Source organism: Chionomys nivalis, chromosome 10, assembly GCF_950005125.1.
Source record: "Chionomys nivalis chromosome 10, mChiNiv1.1, whole genome shotgun sequence".
In the NCBI taxonomy this organism is placed as follows: domain Eukaryota; kingdom Metazoa; phylum Chordata; class Mammalia; order Rodentia; family Cricetidae; genus Chionomys; species Chionomys nivalis.
The window spans coordinates 5523538-5544573 of record NC_080095.1 but is presented as its reverse complement, the minus strand read 5'-3'; the positions used below and the strand labels follow the sequence as shown (position 1 = coordinate 5544573).

The following is a 21036-nucleotide window of genomic DNA, read 5'->3' as shown; positions in this document are numbered from 1 at the left end:
ACACCTTGATGGCTTCACTCCGGTTGGATGTCACTGAAGTCCTGAAGTCACTCCATTGGAGAAAGACTTAGTTTCCTACTGTGTGCTTAAGATATAGTAGGTGGCCATGCAAGGCACATAGCCCCTGGTGTAGGAACTAGGCATGTACATCATCATAGTACCTGGCCCTCCTCCTCCTCAACACTGGCCATGGGCATCACTGGTCCCAAGGAAAGTCTGGATTTTGACTAAGCCTACCCAAGGAAGCCCTCAGCGACCCAAGTCTCCCATACAAATAGGCACTTGGTAAACATTGGTCTGTTGATGATGAATAAGGAATGTGACTAACTTGTCTTCCACTTTAAGACAAGAGGTGCTTGTTCATATTCCAGAAATAATAAAGTGAACTTTGCTAGCCCAATTTTGAGAGCCTAGCATAGTCATTCTGGTCTCAGGTCAGCATCAGAAGAGCCCACAGAATGGAGATCCAGGCTAAGAGCACACCTTATCACGGAGCCCCCACTGGGGCTTTACAGCATCCTGCCCAGGGGCATCTAGGGATTCTTATCCCAATAGCAAAGCAGTGTAGTATCCCCTTCAGTCATTCCCCTTGATTGCCCCTTAGAGTAAAGGGAGAGGTAACGAAGCCAGCCACTAGAGAGACTTTTTACCTCTACTGAATTTTCAGACTAAAGGGAGTAAGATCCTGTCTTCACGAATCCTCAGATGAATGCCATGAACTCCTGTTTCCTCCCACCTTATATCCCTCTCTCTGACCAGCCATATCCCTTCCTGTCTCCACCTCTCCAGTGCTGGGATTAAAGGCACGTGACTCCCAAATACTGGGATTAATGGTGTGAACCATCACTACCTGGCTCTGGTGTAGCCCAGGGTAGCCTTGAATTTACAGAGATCTGTCTGCCTCAGACTCCCTAGAGGTTTGATTGAAGGTGTGTGCTACTATTGAGGAGGAGGATCAGGGCCCTTGGGCCTCTGTAACAGACTTAGCTCTGTCTGCCCACACTAGAATAAGGCAAAGAAGAAAATGCTGCCAGGCATGCCTGGAACATGATTGGTGCCACTGCCTGGTGCCAACCAATAGGACTCTTCTACCTAGCTCTCAGCTCTGGTGTATAAGCATGCATTGCTAGGAGGTCAGGTTTCTGCAGCTGCAGAACCCGCAGCCATGAGTGTTTCTGTTAGAGACTGGCCTTTCTACTCCCCAGTCTCCTGAGACCCTCTTCTGATTTCCCCTCCTCTCTCCCAAGCAGTGCTCTCCAGCTGTGGCTTGATGCCCTCTTTTCCAGACTTTGGGGGAACCCCGGAACCCCTCCTTTTCCATCCTGCATTGCTCACTCCACTCTTATTAACAGACTTGGCCATGCCAGAGTCAAAGGATGCTGAGGAATTTCTCGCATGCTGCTCTGTTGATGAGAACACATACTAACAGCCCACCATGGGAGGGTGAGTGACAGGAGGCAGATCCAGTTTCCCAACCCTCTGGACTCCTGGTGGGGTGCGTTTTGGTGTGTAGGAACAAAACAGAACCATCTGTCACTCTGAATGTGTTTTTGTCACCTGAGTGTGACATTCTTGAGTCTCCTCCTTTTACCTTCATTCAGGCCTTCCAGCTCCCATTCTCCAGCTCCCCGTGGGCTGCAGCCTTCTGCTCCACACATTTACCTAGGCCTTCCTGTCATTCTTCTTGGAAGCCCCTACACTTATCCTGTGTTCCCATGGTTTTGCAAGACTCTTACCAGTCTTCCCGAGAAGAACCCTACTCATGATTTCTACCCGCTGTCCTTTTGTTGGTGTGGTTCTGTCAGAACCCTGCCCAGGCATTCCAGCATTGGGCCGGGGAGGTGGCGAGAGACCTAGGGGGGTCACAAGGAGGAATGCCAGGGCGGCAGGGTCCCCAAGCCCAGACTCTCCAGCACCTGTAAATCCTCAAGGAAGTCACCATCCACACTGATAAGGCTCCTGGCCAGCATGTGACTATGTCTAGTTATATTCTCTTGAAACTTTAAAGAACTTTCTAGGCTTTTGCCAGTTTGGTGCATGGTTACAAAGAGTTATACAATAGTTTGTTAGTCTACTTTTTAAATCATCAGTAGAAATATAATGCTATTTTGGCATGCTATATAAAATAAATAGAAAGAAAATTTGTCTCTGAATTATGATGAGAGAGAAACATGGTGATTCTGAAGCCATAAGCACGAATACTTCTTGGAACAAATCAGAGAGAATAAAGAGCAGGAGACCCAGGTGTGTGACAAGCTCTGGAGCACAGTGGCCTCCTGTCTCATCCCGGGGTAGTGTTGAGAACCAGCCTCCGCTGTGGTAGGGTTGAATGGATGTGGTGTGTGTTGAGAACCAGCCTCTGCTGTCATAGGGTTGAATGGATGTGATGTGCTGCCTGTGACAGGGAATCTCCCGTGTTCCCTTAAAGGCGCTCCCCCTCAGCCCTGGCCTTTGGCAGGTGCCTGCCCCTCAGACCTAGCTCTCCTACACAGAGTGCATTTCTACATTAGTGTGGGACCCATATGGCCATGCTGGCTCACTTCCAGGTCGCCTTTGAATATGGGTTCTTTCCCTAAAGATGGTTGTTAGCCATAGGATGCCAGCCCTGCCCATCCATCCATGGTTAGTGGGTTATAGCAGGAAACGGTACTGGGCCTTCTCTCTACTAGAGGGAACCTTGGTAAATTTTGGAGATTCCGCCCCTACCTGGCTTACTGCACCACAGCCTCTCTTGGACGTAATTGCCTATTCTTTTACATTTCTCACATCTTCAAATCACTGTTGAAAAGAGAGTCAACTGGCAAATGATGCTTGCCTCCCTTCCTCTGCACAGGCTGGGATCCACGGGGCGTCCTCTGGGAAAAGTCTAGTTGTAGAGCCTGTGCATGTGGTCTAGCAATGTGAAACACGGCCGGACCCTGCCGGCTCTAGCTTGAGCTTGTCTAAGTGTGTACAGTGCACAGCCAAAGCGGCCTGGTGTCTCCTGTGCCCTCCTGTGACAACGCTGGTCTCGGTCTGTCCTCACTGCGAGTGGAAGAACCTGAGCTAAAATAGCTGGAAGCCAGCCTCACCCTCAGATGGCTGCCTGCAGAACTGGCCCATCATGATCTGCATGCCATTTCCCAGAGAGTCTCCTTACAATGCTTGACATGATGCTCCCAAACTTCCCAATACCATTTTAAAGCCCCCTGTTAAAATCTCTCAGCAGTTACCCACAAACTGACTCTAGGCTCCCAAACTCCCACACACCATAGCTGTGTAGTTTCCTGGGAACTTTATTCTGGGCCAAATGATGAGTCTATTTCAGGCATAATAATGTCAAAATCCATTAGCCCACATCTAAAAATAAGGCTTTTCTTATCTATAGCTGCAACCCTGTTGTTACATCACTAAGCAATGATGTCTCATCGCTAATGTCATCCAGCCTTGTAGGCTCACTCAGGCTCTGTGACAGCTGATGAGTGACTTACATGGCAGCAGCTTTTTGCCTCCAAGAACTGGGGCCCAGACATCCCCAATAGAAGGTCAGCAGGACAAGTTCCTGCTGAGGCCACTCCTTGGCTCATAGTGTCCAAGTCTGCAGTCCCCACCATTAAAGGACACTGTCACCTGGAACAAGGCCCAACTCTTGATCCTGGTGTGAATATCCTGTCAGGTGTAGTCTCTGACCACTGGTGTGAATATCCTGTCAGGTGTGCTCTCTGACCACGGGTGTGAATATCCCGTCAGGTGTGCTCTCTAACCACGGGTGTGAATATCCTGTCAGGTGTGCTCTCTGACCACGGGTGTGAATATCCTGTCAGGTGTGCTCTCTGATCATGGGTGTGAATATCCTGTCAGGTGTGGTCTCTGACCACGGGTGTGAATATCCTGTCAGGTGTGGTCTCTGACCACGGGTGTGAATATCCTGTCAGGTGTGCTCTCTGACCACTGGTGTGAATATCCTGTCAGGTGTGGTCTCTGACCCCTGGTATGAATGAATATCCTGTCAGGTGTGGTCTCTGATTCTGAAAGACAGGTATCTGGAATTCACTGTGTGAAGTTTGAGAACATGACTCCATGCTCTAGGGTCCTTGATATCCCGTCATGCATATCGGCCATTTGTCTCACTCTGTCTTGACCAGAATGCCATCATGGCTCGTAGTTTAAATTTGGACCAGCCCTACTTTTCTTCAGCATGCACCTAGTAAAGCAATCCTCCCACTTGCTACCCTCCCTTGGCAGGTAGTCACTACTTGAGTACTGTTTAAGCTCACAGAAGCTCGCTTGACTCTTGCCAGGGCACCCCAGCCTGAGGGATGTGTCTGGGCCAGCACACCTCCACAGAGCTACAGGGATCAGCATGTCCCACAGCCTCCATGCCTGGAGCCTCCCATCCTCAGATGTGCTTCCTCCTCACCTTCCTGTTTCCATCCCCATCTTCTCATAGTTCTTACACGGTCAACAGAGTGAGGCTTCCAAAGATTGGCTAATGGTAGCCTGTCATCAGGAACCATGCTAACGCTATTAAGTGTTTCAGTCAAGACCACACATGCATCTGAGTACCCATGACACCCATAAACAGCAGAAATCTCAGTCCAGAGAGTTGAAGATCAGATATCTAAGTGTCTGCTGGTTACTCCTTGTCATCTATCTTGGGGTGGGGGTGTGGTCAAGAGAGCAGCGTTCCACCCAAGAGTTTATGTCCTAGGCCTTCGTGAGACAAAAGCAAGCGGGCTAAAATGAGAGGACTCATACCAGCTTGAGAGGAGAAGCCATGATGCTACCTGTGAGCTGGTGTGGGGCAGGCAAGGAAGCCAGATGTGGGAGGTGAAGGCAGTCAGCTGCACTCAGTTTACAAGTCTCAAAAAAGTTGTTTTAACTTCCTTATCTCTGTCACATTTGGTCACTTAATGCTCCGAGTCATCAAGTTGTCACACAGCTCACACACTGAGGATGACCCAGCTGAGTACACTGAGACCACCCTGGGGTTGGGCCCTAAGGGCGATAAAGATACCTGATTGTGAAAAGTGATCCTTTGGTACTCCAGTGGAAAGGAAGGAAAGGTGGCTAATGTAGTCACTTCCTGGACTAGGAGGCGGCCTTGTCCATCCTTAGTTCGGTGTCATGGAGGGAAGAGCCTAGTTCTCCTTGTATATTTGCATCTGGCAGCAATAGATGCTGAAGTTCTGGAGAAGATTCTGGGCATTGGCTCCTGCACACCTCCTCTCCCTACCCTACTCTGGCCTGTGTCCAGAGAGTTAAACCTTCCTTACTACAGCAAAGGCCACTGGTTCTGGAACTCACAGAGATCCTCCTGACTTGGTTCTCCCCGCCAAATGTTTGGATTGAAGGCTTATGCCACCATGCTTGGCCTAGACATTGCTCCAAAGACAACTATGTCCATCACTCTTGTGGTCTTCCACCTGAGTAGCAGAGACCATGACCTTCTTCCTGAGACACTTCTCTTCTGCCTCTACAGAAGATGTCCTCGTCCTGGCTACAAGATGGCTGTTCCTTTAGGGCTCTTGGATATTCTTCCACAAATGCTCATTGCAGGTTGTCTGCGAATTAAATTGGGAAGTTCCAGCTGCAGATTTCTCCTGTGCTTTCCTGGAACCATCTTAAGACAGCATTCCAGGGTTCAGAGGACACATCTCTGGGTCTCCATTGAATATCAAGATGTCTGTCATAGATGGTACCTCTGCCCTCCTATTCCCCCAAACAAGCCTTATTTTCCCCAAGTTACACAACTCAGAGACCAGTAAGATTAATGTTCTCCATAAATTATAAAAGCACGGTGTGCGTGTGTGTGTGTGCATGCGTGTGCACGTGTGTGCACATCGCGTGCTGATACATGACCATATATGTGTATGCGTGTGGGAATCAATGGGCAACTTCAGGCACCATCCTTAGGAATGCTGTCCACCTCCTTTGAAAAGAGGTCTCTCTTTAACCTAGAGCTCATCAATTAATCTAGACTTGCTGAGTAGCAAACTGCAGGGATCTTACAGTGTCTGGATTAAGACACTGCGCCACCATGCCTGATAGTTCATGCCAATACTAGGGATCAAATTCAGCTCCTTATGCTTGCAGGCAAGGGCTTTACCAACTGAGATACCCCCGCAGACTCTAAAGTGTGAGCTGCTGACCCACTTCCAGCTTAAGCCCTGCAGAGGCCAGCGTGTTTCGCTAACTGTGGACCTCGCGTCCTTGTGCAGAGCTGAGTCACAACCCCCGTGTGGGCCGAGGACCTGTTGGGAACACTCCTCTCCAATCCTTCTTTGTGTGAAGTCAGTAAGGACAGCCCCCATTCTGCCAGCTGATCTTATAGGACCCTGCACGAGCATCCATGTAGCTACCTCAGTAAGGGATATAAAAGCTAAGACCTGAAGGAGGTTGACTGGCTTGGCTGAGAATGCAGCTGGACCAGAATCAAGCACCCCATCCATGGTACATCATCAGCCCCTGGGAACAGAGCAATGAAAGCCCACAGCTTACACAACAGAATCCATCAGCCTCAGTTTTGCAGCTGAAATTCAAGGTGAGAGTGTCATCAAAGCGCTCCCTGCTCACCAAGAGCTGTCTTTGTGTCCATATAGCACTGGTCCTGTGGTGATCCGTGTCCAAATCCTTCCCACCCCACCCCACACACCTACATAATAGAGCACAGGTCCTGTTGGGTCAGGGTCGCCCTGATGACTTCAGTGTAACTTAGTTATATACGGAGGGACCATGTTCCCAAGAATACTAACATTTGTGGGAGAGAGGGTAGGACTTCTTCGCATCCTTTTGGGGTGGACAAATTTCATCTCTTAGTATTGAAAACTTTAGGAGAGCTTGGTGGCTGGGTAGGCCTTGTGGGACGCAGCATCCTGGATACCTGTGGGATTGGCGCCATTGTTCTGCTCAGGCCCAGCCGTGCAGATGAGTTAAATTTTTACACCAACATAGTATTGTCTGCTCCACTCTCTCTCTGTACCACTATTGCTGGCTTAGGAGGCTGCCCTCTTGAATTTTAAAAATTCACAGAAATGCTTCTGAAAGAAACTTAATAAATGAGACCCGAGGCTAGAGAGATGTCTCGCTGAGTAAGGATCACTCGCTACTCTTGCACAGAGGACTTGGGTTTGGTTCCCAGCACCTGCATGGCAGCTCACAACTATCTGCAACGTCATTTCCAGGGAAGCCATTGCCCTCTTCTGGCCTCCACGGGTACCAGGCACTTTCATGAGGCACGTGCATACAAGCAGGCACTCTACATACACATAAAAAACAAAATTTTTATACAGTAACACACAATAAATATATCTTTTTTAAAAGTAGAAAATAAAATATTAGACCAAGAGTGGTGAGTACCACCACCACAGGGCACTGTCACCTCTGGAGTTACAGACAGTTGTAGCCACATGTGGGTGCTGAGAATCAAACCCAGGTCCTCTGTAAGATCCACTAGTGCTCTGAACCACTGAGCCATCTCCCCAGCCCCTGCAAATGTTAGTCTTAATTATCAACTTGGCTACATTTGGAATTACTATGGAAACACACATCCGGGTGTGTTTGGGAGTATTTTAGAAAGCCTTAACCTGGCCTGGAGAAATGGTTCAGTGGTTAAGAACACTTGTGGTGGACCCAGGTTCAGTACCCAGCTTTCACATGGTGGCTCACAGTCATCTAGAACTCCAGTTCCAGATGATCCCATGCACCTTTCTGACCTCTAACAGTCACCAGGCAAGCATGAGATGCATGCACCACATATATAAGTCTTAAAAAATAACTTTAACTAAAGAGGAAAGATTCAGCCCAAATGTGGATGGCAACATCCCATGGGCTGGTATAGCCAATCAAATAAAAGGAAAAAGAGAGGGGAACAGCAGCATTCAGCTATCTTTACATCCTGGCTGTGGATATAATGTAACCATGTCTCCCCCAGCGTGATGGACAGTAATAAGATAAATTGTTCCTTAAGTTGCTGTATCTGGTACTTTGTCACAGTAACAAGAAAAGCATGCCACAATGTAACGACATAAACAAATGCAGACAGATTGTAAAAATATATACAGCTTTAATGGGGAAATAGACTTACAGAACCACCATTCTAGCGGAGACCAGGAAAGCAGAAGCAAGTGCTGCGAGCACGCTTGCCAGATTTATAGGTAAACATTAGCCGGAGGCGAACATGCCCCCTAAGGGGCGGGACTTATCCCTACACCACAACTATGAGGAGGAGTAAGGAACATGGATGGGTGACCCAGGTGTGTGAGCAGCATGCGCAAATGAATGAGTGGCTAGGTGAGCCTTCAGAGGGATGCAGAACAGAGGCTGAGGACCATGGAAGGAGGAGCACCATGGAGAGAAGAGAAACAGGACGAGACGAGCAACTTGGAGGAATGCATGTACCAGTAAGATGGAGACGATTGGCTGTATGTTGCAGCTTGCTTGGACCACATAAGTGCAATATCAGGAATTGTAGGAACCACCTTCCTGAGAATTCTATGCTAGAAAATGTCAGGCCAACCAAATATGGCTCCCATGCATCTTCTAAACATACCGTGATTCTAGATTCCCACATTCTTTAGTAATAAAACTTCGGAGCCCTCCACAGTGTTTCAGGATGCTGTCTTCCTGGGCTTTTTGCCTTTGCAGTTCTGGAACTTGTTTCCTATGTTCACATTTGTGAAAGTCATTTTGTATTTACTAAAGAGACAGCAGTCGCTACACACATTTGGCTAACTCAGTGGACTTCCACTCTACCTCTTGGTCTATCTGTAGTCTTAAACCTCTTCCTGAACTTCTCACTGTGTTCCAATAATAGATGCTATTTATCGCAACAGTCCTGAATTAGATAATAAACCTTATATTTTGAAGTCCAAGTCCAATTCTCTGAAATGTTTATCCAAACACTCCAGACTAGCAAATGGCAGGACTTAGACTTGAAGCTGTTTTCTCCAGTACTGGTCAAGAACACTGTCTGATCTTCCTGGGCCTCCAAGTCTTCAGTCTGAAATAAGAACATATCCCTGGGTGGCAGCAGCACACACTCTTAATCCCAGCACTCGTGAGGCAGAGGCAGGCAGATCTCTGTGAGTTCAAGGCCAGTCTAGTGTACAGAGTGAGTTCCAGGATAGCCACAGTCTCACAGAGAAACTCTGTTTCAAAAACCAAATAAATAAATAAATAAATAAATAACATGTAAATTAGGAATATTTCTGAATCGAGTAATAATGCATGACAGATACTGGCTGAGTCAGAAGAGGAAGGTATGTGGTGGGTTTGATTAATATCCTCCTGTCCCTTCCAGATAATAAGATTATGGATCTCATTTGAAAGGAAATAGCTCCAATTAAGACCAGGTGCAGAAAGTGAGATGTTCTTGACTTCTGAGTTCTCAGACTGTTTTGTAAAACATACCCGTTTATTAACTGAAATGGCTCAAGGATGCTGGTAGATCTGGGCCTGTGTGTTGCCCTTGGAACAGGAAGGCGTGACTTCCGTAAGCTGGATATCCAGGCCTCACCGAAACTTGCACTTGTTCTCGCCTGTATAGACTGATCTCATAGACCCATCTACCCTCACTAACATCCTGAAGGACAGGCAGGCACGCTAAGCCTTGCAGTTTGGGAAGCCTGTCTTTAACACTTGTAATAATGTATTATGCAGTATTTTATTGGCTTCCATAGCATTGCTTTAAAACTATGAACAGGGAAAAGAAACCACAAATGACACTGGAGATTTGTGACTGACTTTTCATTGTGCAGGTCCTGCTGTCCATGGTGCACTAGCCCTTCCGGGGTGTCCTCTTGGGTTCCCAGATACATGGCCCAAAGTGGACCAATGTTAAAAATAAAAGTTCAACAGCAAAATACTGCAACATACAAAACTAAGTATACTGTCGAGGGCAGGAAGGCCTCTCCTTGACTTGAAGCTCTTACAGAGATGACCGAAGGATGACTGTGCAGCCTGCTGGTGTTCAGCACAGATCCACAGCAGTGCCATGGAGCCAACCCTGCTGTTCACTGGCAGGCAGCAGCCGCCATGACAGGCCCTTTTGATATTCAGACTGCAGGCTTCTGGCCCCTATATTTTCTCCCCGAGCCTCCAGATGTTGGGGACGTTTTTATGGCTTTCTAATAAGAAAGTCCAGCTGCTAAACCTGCTAAACCCAGGCACACAGCTACCGCATCTGGGCCACAGTGGCCTTTTAAGAAACCACAGTCACTCTCAGGCCTCCCTAGCATAAGCCACACATCCCTTACTGAGCAGGCAACACTGGAGCCAGGAAACCACGAGCTGTGGTCTGTCTTTTCCTCGTTCTCTCCCACACCAGCCACAGCTGGTTATAAATGTTTCACAGAAGGGGCACCCAGCTGCGAGATGGCATGTTGAGAACATTTAGAGCAAGTCAGATTTCCAGGTGCCTCTCTGGAACACTCTGGAAGCAGCAAGTAACATGACTCCATTACAGAGTCGGTTTAACAGGCTGCCAATGCCAACTTGAAGGCCTCTCTTTTTTATAGTGTGTGTGAAAATATAGAATACTGGAGAAATTAAGAATATCCCTTAACTGAGCAGTGGTGGTGCATGCCTTTAATCCAGTACTCAGGAGGCAGAGGCAGGTGGATCTCTGAGTTCCGGGCCAGTCTAGTCTACAAAGCAAGTTCCAGGACAGCCAGGACTCTTGAAAAAAAAAAAAAACCCTTTCTCAAAAAATATTATGCAGGAAGGAGCCATAAAGTCCATAGGATTTTTTTTAATCACCCATACCTCTGCTCAAAACTGCAGAGATGTCTTGACATCCACTTAAATGCTTTCATGATGCTTCTGCAACCCTCAGCAGGCACATAGATGGGTAGATGCGTGTTCATACTGTAAGATGTGTGAGCCTTCATCCTGTCTCTGCTGGAAACACTCCCAGCACATTCTGACAGACTGTGGACTCGCAGCCACTGCTGCTGAGAGCCCCAGAAAACCATGCTTCCCAATTCAATCTGTCTCTAACTTCCCCAACTCTAGAACATGGTGGTGGTTGTTTAGAATTACATGCATGCCCATGTGTCTGTGTGTGAGTATGTGTGCAGATTCCCTCAGAGGTCAGAAGAGAGCTGGTGATGATTCCCAGGAGCTGTAGTTATAGGCCATTGTGGTCCACCCATGTGGATGCTAGGAACCCAACTGAGGCTGCCTAGAAGAGCAGTAAATACTATTAAACTACTGAGCCGTCTCTCCAGCCCTGGTCATTATGTTGTTATTGTAATAATTGTATTTAATTATGGCTGTGGTATATGTAGCTCAATTCATAGGACAGTTGTCTAACGTATGAAGTCATGGGTTCCATCCTCAGCCCTACATAAATCCAGTGTGATGGTGACCTACTATCCAAGCATTGGGGATGTGGAAGCAGGGGGATTATATATTCAAGGTTGTTGACTACATAGTGAATTAGAGAATAGTAGGTGCTATAGGAGATTGGGTCAAAGGAAAAGGAAAATGAAACCTGGAGGGTGAGTCCAGTGGGTGAGAGTGTTACCGCTCTCCCAGCGGACCCAGGTTTAGTTCTCAGCACCCACTTTACCAATTCACAGTCACCTCTAAGTCCAGCTCCAGGGAGACTGAACGCCTCTGTACTCACATGTGCACATACCCACACATAAACCCACATGGTTAAAAATAAAAAAATTAAAGGCAAAAAAGATGGCTCAGTAGATAAAATGCTTGCCATGCAAGCTCAGTAACACGAGTTGAGTTCCCAGAACCCACCTACATTAAAGAGAGAAGGAAAGAACCAACTCTATAAAGGTGTCCTCTGACCCACATCCCACCACAAACACACAAACACATGCACACACACACACACACACACACACACACTGACACATTTTTCTTTAAATTTAAGTAAAATCTTCAAGAGAAATGAAAGAGCTAGGCATGGCTGTACATACCTTACCATTACCAGCATTTAGGAGGCAGAGGCAGGTGGATATCTATGAGTTTGAGGCCAGCCTGGTCTACAGAGTGAGTTCCAGGACAGTTGAAGCTACATAATGAGGCCTTGTCTCAAAATAAAGTTACAGAAACAGAAGTGTGGGGGGTCCTCAAGGCTTCACTGATACAGCAGGGCAGCTCTGGTACCTAAGAGCTACCTTCTACAGGAAGTGGCCTATCCGAGGAAGGCTCTACCTTCTACAGGAAGTGGCCTATCTGAGGAAAGCTCTACCTACCTTCTACAGGAAGTGGCCTATCCGAGGAAAGCTCTACCTACCTTCTACAGGAAGTGGCCTATCTGAGGAAAGCTCTACCTACCTTCTACAGGAAGTGGCCTATCCGAGGAAAGCTCTACCTACCTTCTACAGGAAGTGGCCTATCTGAGGAAAGCTCTACCTACCTTCTACAGGAAGTGGCCTATCTGAGGAAGGCTCTACCTGCCTTCTACAGGAAGTGGCCTATCTGAGGAAAGCTCTACCTACCTTCTACAGGAAGTGGCCTATCTGAGGAAGGCTCTACCTGCCTTCTACAGGAAGTGGCCTATCTCAGGAAGGCTTAAAGGGCTCCCTAGCACAGATGACTCTGTCTCCCCAGAATAAGAGACATAGTGTTGTGTGCTCCTCAAAGAAACAGCTCTGGTGGTGGGGGGGGGGGGGGCGATGATCAAATGTGGTGGCAGCATTTGAAGGAGGAAAGGAGCGTGACAGGATCTGGTATCTTCGGCCCTGCTGTCTTCATGTCTGCCCCAGTATCACACATACCCTGTACTTTCCATGTAGGCCACACTTTGGAAACTGCTGGAGAGATGGCACAGAGGGTCACAGCAGGCAGGAGGCGGCCGCCTCACTGATCCCACTGGGGGTGGTTTCCACAGCTGTCCAGTCTGCCCTTGAGGGCATGCTCTTACTTTAACAGTGGACATGTTTCTCTTTACGCCCTTTTCGTCTGCGTTTTCTTTGGCTCTTTCTTTCCCTTTGAAACTAAATTTTAGCAACTAGAAGGTTTTAATGATTTATCAACAAACATTTTGAATGGCGGCCTTTCTGTTAATATTCACGTTTATGTTTATTTACTGTATTTGGTAGAGTTGTCTGTCACTGCAAGGCCAGTGCTCAGTTAATGCTGCACAGAAGATAAACTTGGCATTTGAGCTCTACACAGGAAGACTGTCAAGGTTTCTGCTAAGCGAGAGGCCCTTGGTACCTTTCCCCACATACCCTGTACACAACCCTTATACCAAAGATTAAAATATGGAGCATGGAAAGGAAAGGCCCACCCTGCAAGGCATGCACCAGAAAGGCTAGAAAGGAGCCATCCCAAGCCCACCCAAGCAGTGGTTAGCTTTGCTAGATTCAGAGGTCTACACAGAACTTTAACCTTCTGCTCTTGTTTGCTTGCAGATGACCACTCCAGGATCCTCCTGAAGTCACAGAACAGCCATAGCAATTCAGACTACATCAATGCCAGCCCCATCGTAAGTCCATGGTCACTGGGGAGGGGGGACACGGGGCTGTTCCTCGGCACTCTTGTAATGTCACCCTCTCTCAGCGGCACAACTTTGGGCATAGGATGGATGCACTTCTTTCCAGCCTCAGAAGAGGTGGCTGGAAAGAGAAAAGTTGAAGCCAACTAAGGGCTGGCAAAGAAGAGGGGGAACCTGGTGTGGAGGGAAGGGAACTGGAAAGCTGGGTTTCAGAAGAGGCTGCACTGGCTTCCCACTGTGGAGCTGGGTTGTTGTGATTGGAAGCGAAGAAGCTGTGCAGAATCACAGACCATGCCCAGAGGCATCCTGATCAAAGCAGGGGGTCCTGGGACAGATGTAACATTTACCACACTGGGAGTTTTCCTTAGCTGGACTCGGGGAAATATCAGGAACCTCGCTTCAGTTCTGAAGTTCGCATTCACCAAACAGGGCCTGCAGCGTTTTCTGATGAGGTCCCCACAACGCCATAGACTAAAGGTGTGCAGGTCATTTCCAGGTTACAAACCTGGATCATCATGCCCTAGGCTCTTTCCACTCCTCTAGTAGAGTGCTGTCTATGAGAACATGTCCAGCAGTTGCGGGAAAGGGACAGACTCTTGTGAGACCTTACCATCCCCATTGAGTGACATTGCTGTTAAGACTCCAGCATATGTAGCTGATCCCCTTCCTGACACCTCACACATCCCACACAGAGAGTGTGGGCCTCTGGAGACATGAACTGAATGAAGAATTGATGCTTTGTCTATAATACCTGGACCCAGACCATTGCATGTGCACCACACACATACAGACTTACATCCATGTGCCTCGCTAAGGACTGGCTGCTTTACCTCAGCAAGAGTCGACTTTGAAGCTTGGGCTCATCTGTCTCAGTGACTCTCATCTATAGTTGCTCATGTAGTCTTTCTGTGTAGGACTAAGTCAAGCTCTGGCTTGAGCCTCGCTAGCTGACTCACGTCTGAGCATGCCCAGGCTCAGGCTCCACATGACAGAAGACTGACAGGTGATAGCCACTCACAACCAGCTGAAGCCGTTTCCTTCTTGTCCTGATCCCTCCTTCATGAAAAGTCCTGGACGAAAAGGCCAGAATGGAAGTAGCAGTCCTTTCCAAGTCCGAATGTCAAAGGCACATGCCACACAGCTAGGGTTCAGGCTGAAGCCTTGCCTCAGGGTGAGTTCGTAGGGGTCGTTGCGACACCATCCACAGACCAAGAGTCTGATGAGCTCATGTTTAGCGTGACTTCCCAGTCCTTGCTGTCCATGGCTTCAGAAGGGTCAGTTGAAAAGGCAATATTCTGGTAACTTTCATTTTCTCTTCATTTCATATTATAATTCTTTTCTCCCCCTTCTAAATTTGGATTGTAAGAATAAGCAGAAGAAACTCATTGTGCCGTCTCTCTGAGATAACTGAAGGAGGCCTGATAACGACCTTCGTAGCGGCCTCTGAATGAGTAGCTAGCTTACAATTACAACCCAGACAGCCCTGGCCATGCTGTATAAAACCATGATAATTGCATCTGTGCCTAGTTCTCATTACATTTCAGGAAAGTCACCCCGTAGTAAAGAAAAAGCAGTCTTTGCTTTTAAACAGGGGTCATGAGAGTAAACGGGGATTCCACCATCCCACGTAGTGCTTGTGAGAGAGGAAAACCATCGCTTACTCTAATCACTGGGCTTCACTACTCTGGAGGCCTCGAGACTAAGTAAGGCCACACCCACTTGGTCGTGGTTCAAATAAGCACTCGATGTGCGAACTGGAAGCAGCCTGAGTCCTAACGCCACCAAGAAGCAAGCTCAGCCGTACGTCCTAGTCAATGACGGGAGGAACATGAATGCTTCAGTTTGAATGCATTTAACTAATTTAAGTCAGGACAGGGAGGATCCTAAGAAAAGGATGGCAGATGTCCTCAGAAACTGGCCAAGTGTGGGGGACAAATCGTGGGCTCTCAGAAAATATTCGGGCAAACATCTGCGCCTGTGAGCTTGGTGTACGTAAGTGTGAAATCTCAGAGTAGGAAAGAGCCTTAAGCAGTGTTTCTTGGTTCCAAAGCTCAAACACCCAGGACCTCCCCATATGAAGACTTTTCATCAGGACAAGAGTCTAGTCCTGTTTGCTTTTAAGAAACATGCTGGCCATGTATGTTGGCACAGGCCTTTAATCCCAGCACTTGAGAGGCAGAGGCGGGCAGATCACTGAGTTTGAGGCTTTCCTGGTGTTCACAGAGAGTTCCAAGACAGCCAGGACCTTGAAAAACCAAAAAGAAGAAAAAAAGTATTCTGGTGAACCTGTCAGGGGTGTAGGGGACATGGGGACACCAGGATAAATACAGCCACTGTGAATGACTCCAACACCCAGAACCCTGTGCCCCTTCCTAAGCTGGCCGTTTGGGGCTACAGTCTGAGGAGAACAGGACCAGTCTGGAGTAGACACTTCCTCAGGAGTGCCAGCAGTAGGGGATGTGCTCCCTCCTTTCTCCTCTTCCTCCAAAGTTCTTCAGGGCTTCTGATTTGGAATACTGATGCTCTGTTTTTAAAGTCAGCTTTCTTGGAAACATTGCTAAGGGTGTTAGTGTAAAGAAGCCAGCAACTCGCACATTTAACAGTTGCCATTCATGTTTAACAGAAAGACGCTGGCTTGTTCTTCAAGTCATGCCTTTGGAAATACATGGACTTTCACCCCATGTTGTGATAACCCCCTGAAAATCAGCCCAGCAAGGGCTAGGCTCAACACAGGTGAATGCATTCCCTTTTTATTGTGCCATTCAAGTGGAACTCTTGGACTCAGGACACTTGGTGCTAGTGCCTTCTGACTTGGTCTCCTTAATGTAGTTGAGTTGGATTACCTGTTATACTCATCTCTCTGAGCAGACTGGGGTCACCGAGGAAGCCCCCATTAGGGAGGCAGGTTGATGAGGCCACTGCCCTGCCAGTACCTTGGCTACTGCTGGAATGTAAACAATGTGCTCCCAAGAGTGCAATGGAGGCTCCACAGAGCAAGTGTAGACATGTCCCCACAGAGGCCACTCTTCAGAGCACGGCTTCTACCTCGATGCTTCGCCAGAGTTTACTGATGCACTTGGAATACCTGCTAGGGCATGTGAGTGGACTCATGCCCGTGGAGTTCCAGTGGACAACATGTACCTGTACGTCACAGTGCCCAGCACACCCAGGACTGAGCCCTAGAGCCCCAGAGACTGTGTAACTGGCTGCTTAGGCAAGCACAGCACTGTTCAGATGGGAGCTGTAAGGAGAAGTGGAAAGCAATGTGGAGGAAAGAGGCAAACACTAACCTTGAAGGGTAGAGGATTCTGGAGTGGACGCTATGGTAGCTGCCCACCAGGCAGGCCTGTTGTCAGATTCCCCTACTAGGAAAAGTCTCGTTCATAGAAACCCATCAGCCCCCTCCAAGCAGAGTTAGCCTGCCTTGAAGACTCAGATGTGGAAAAACTTCTGTCTGTCTAGCTAAATATTTGCCTCGCTTCTACTCTGACTGAACCAAACCAGGGCATGCTTCCTGCTGCCCCGCACTGGTGGGTGCAAAGTTCCCTGTACAGTCACCTCCCGAAAAGACAGCATGGTCTGTGCATCCCCTCTATGCCCTGCGTCTGCCGCTGCTTACCACCTCTTCTACTGGGCACTTCCTTTCTTTACTTCTGTCTGCTGTCTGAACAAGGCTGATGGGCTTAGAGAATTTTTCTTTAATAACAGTTCAGACCTATCACAAAAGCGAATGCATTTGCCCTCCCGAAACACTGCCCGTATTTTTCCTTGTAATCTCATATTTCTCATTCTGAAAACAGTTTAATTGGTAGTTTGAACATGTCACAATTTTTAAATGTGCTATAGTCTATGTTGTTTTGGGCAAAAGAAATCACATCTGAGAAGGGAGTGGGGCGCCCCTTCTTCTGTCTGGCTGTTTGCAGGAGAGACAGGGTCTCTGTAAACAGCTGTCACCCCCAGCAAATGCATATTTTGAAAAATCAAAACTCCTCATTTTTGCTAAGCATTTTTCTGCTGAAACATCTTAATTGGGGCTTTCAGTGAGAGAAACATAATTTTACCTGTATTGTGTATGCTGTGAATCTCAAAACGAGGTCCAGTTTTAATTATGAATCATGAAATTAGATGCACAGAAAGCGTTTCCCCTGCCCAGTGCAGCCAGCACCACGTCGCTGTTCTGTTGAAATTACTCACACCGGCTGCTTTGTGCTCCTGCCCTCCTTTATAGCTCACGTAATTACAAGGTGCGTCCGGCACCTTTCTGTGCTGACAGCCATCATCCCTGCAAGTGCTTGCAAGCTGTGCTTGGGCTCACGGGGCTTGAGACGCTTCCCTGAGCCTCCACACTGAGCATATGGTTAAAACTTGTTACCTTTATTGCTGTGCTGAGAAATGAATTGTCAACAGTTATTTTTAAATGCAGCCCCCTCGTGTGTGTGTGTGTGCGTGTGTGCGCACATACACACACGTGTGCACACACACGCACACACACGCATGCTGTTATTTGAATTCAGGGCTTTATATGTGCTAGGCAAGTGCTCTACCACTCAGCCACAGCCTTACCCCACATTCTACATCTTTAATTAAATACAAAAGTCCAAATGTTGGATGCCAACTTCAAACTTGCCAAGGACAGGGTGGGTCTTACTGTAGCTCTCTTGACCAGATTCTACCCCCATACGATGTCCGAGTCTCCTCCCCCGGGGCTGGTCTCTGGGGTCCCTATCAAAGGGGCAGAACTGCTCTGTAACTGAGGTCCCTGTTATTTGCAGAGTGGCCAAGGACTACCCTGCAGGAAGCTCGTGAATCTGGCTTTCTTTCCTTTGCACCTCGCAATGTTCTTGTGTTCATTTTCCTTTTTCCCTACATCATCAGTCTTCAAGTTAAGCACTGTGATTAAGGTCTGTTGTGCTGGCCATCCACTATGGGAGCGAGCGAGGCGCATGCCGACAAACCAGCTAGCCTCAATCACACTCTTTGTTCTCAGTCTCTCACAGTCAGGGAAGACATGAGACGGAAATGAGCTTCTAGAAGGCTGACCCATGTCTGTGAAATGCCTGTGAACGCACATATGGTTATACACACAGATGGAATGCATACACTGAGACACAGAGGTGCTGGCACAAACATAGATGTGAAGACATACACACACACAGATGCATAAACATGCATACAGACAGACACACAGACTTACACACACACACACACACACAAACACATATACAGACAGACACGTACCCATAGACATTTATATACATACAGCCATGGCAGTCACACACACAATGGACATACATACAGACATGTGACAGACACAGACGCACTGAAACAGGCCAGTGATCCCTGGGCAGATGGCTAGCTGCATGCGCCCCTCCCAAGATGGGCACAACACTAAACATGAATGAGCTCCTGCCCAGGCATCTCTTCAAGCCTCACAGACGTGTCCACTGCATGTGGCCATGCCCATTGCTCTGGCCTGCCCACTCCCTACGAAACCCCGGTTCTGGTATGTCTTGGAGTGGGTGGAAGTTGTCCCCGACCCCAAGCTGAGTCTCAGTGTGTGCTGAACAGCATTGCCCATACAGCGAAGGGTTGGCTGTGTTCTGCTGGACTTTTCTCTGCAACATGATAGCCAGGCTGAAGGACTCGCTCAATTGGATGTCCCTGGCTTTTGTATGTTTGTCTTAATCTGAGGGCTCTGGGACTTGTCAGGCAGACCTTGTCTATGAACAGCCCTGGGTGGAAGCCGCGCTGCCCTGTGTCGTGATGTCTTTCTGCTGCGTGACTGATCCTTACACCCACTCTCTTGTTCCTGCAGATGGACCACGATCCACGGAACCCTGCGTACATTGCCACCCAGGGCCCACTTCCTGCCACCGTGGCCGACTTCTGGCAGGTGAATCTTTATCACTAATTTTCTTTTCTAAAGGTAAAATTTTAATGAGTTGTCCTTAGCACATTTGGGTTCAGCGACACCAACTCAGCCCTGTTTATAGTGCTTTTTAGATATTACGGAAGCTATATGAGTCCTTTATTTCTTCATCTGAGATGTTTGATGTTTTAAAGATTATCATTCCTTAGCCACATTATATTTTAGCTATATAAAAGATAAAGAAGTGAAATTAATACATATTTGTAGTATATTGCCTTCAAATGTGCCTTTTACCTATTGTTTTATTTTTTATGAAGGTAAAAAATGTGTTCAAAATATAGTTTACTTCTTTGAGGATTTTCAATTTTATTTTAAAGGCCGTCCTGGTCTCTCCACCCAGCACAATCCTGTATTGCCCAAGAACTACTTGGGAAGTAGTTCTAAGATGCACAGATGAGGACAGAGTTAGGTGGGTTCCATTCTGTAGGCTGCCGTTTTGTCCTGTTGACATTGTCCTTTGCTTTCCAGAGCTTTTCAGTTTCAGGAGGTCCCATTTATTAATTGTTTCTCTCAGTGTCTGTGCTGCTGGGGTTATATTTAGGAAGTGGTCTCATGTGCCAATGCGTTTAAGTGTACTTCCCACTTTGTCTTCTATAAAGTTCAGTGTGGCTGGCTTTATGTTGAGGTCTTTGATCTATTTGGACTTGGATTTTGTGCATGGTGATAGATACAGATTTATTTTCATTCTTTTATATGTTGATATCGAGTTATGCCAGCACCATTTATTAAATATGTTTTTTTTCATTTGATATTTTTGGCTTCTTTGTCAAAAAGCAGGTGTTTGAAGGTGTGTGGATTAATATCAGGGTCCTCAGTTCAGTTCCATTGGTCCTCCTGTCTGTTCTTATGCCAATGCCAGGCTGTTTTCAGTAGTAGCTCTGTAGTAGAGTTTGAAGTCAGGGATTGTGATGCCTCCAGAAGTTCTTTTATTGTACAAGATTGTTTTGGCTATCCTGGATTTTTACTTTTCCATTTGAAGTTGAGTGCCATTCTTTCGAGGTCTGTGAAGAATTTTGCTGGGATTTTGATGGACATTGCATTGAATCTGTAGATTGCTTTTGGTAAGATTGCCATTTTTTTTTGTTTGTTTGTTTGTTTGGGAGGTTTTTTTTTTTTTTAATTCATGATGTATACAATATTCTGTCTGTGTGTATGTCTGCAGGCCAGAAGAGGGCACTAGACCTCATTACAGATGGTTGTGAGCCACCATGTGGTTGCTGGGCAGGCAATGCTCTTAACCACCGAGCCATCTCTCCAGCCCAAGATTGCCATTTTTACTATGTTATTTCTACCTACCCAAGAGCATGGGAGATCTTTCCATTTTCTGGTGTCTTCTTCAATTTCTTTCTTCAAAGATCTAAAGTTCTTGTCATACAAGTCTTCCACTTATTGAGTGAGGTAACCTAGACACAGAAAAACAATTATCACATGTACTCACTCATAGGTGGTTTTAAAACATAAAGCAAAGAAAACCAGCCCACAAATCACAATCCCAAGAGAACTTAGACAACAATGAGGACCCTAAGAGAGACTTACATAGATCTCATCTACATGGGAAGTAGAAAAAGACAAGAGCTCCTGAGAAAATTGGGAGCCTGGGGACCTTGGAGGAGGACTGAAGATGAGGGAAGAGGCAGAGAGGGTAGCAGAGAAAAATGTAGAG

General features: G+C 47.2%; 1 protein-coding gene across 1 annotated transcript in view; it reads left to right on the top strand.

Moving 5' to 3' along the window:
* Nucleotides 1-21036, top strand: part of Ptprn2 (protein tyrosine phosphatase receptor type N2) — a 722848-nt gene that overhangs the window by 660104 nt on the left and 41708 nt on the right. Inside the window, exons 16-17 of the mRNA XM_057782319.1 lie at nt 13362-13435; nt 19260-19337. Coding sequence (XP_057638302.1) covers nt 13362-13435; nt 19260-19337 — 152 coding nt within the window. The remainder of the gene's footprint in view (nt 1-13361; nt 13436-19259; nt 19338-21036) is intronic.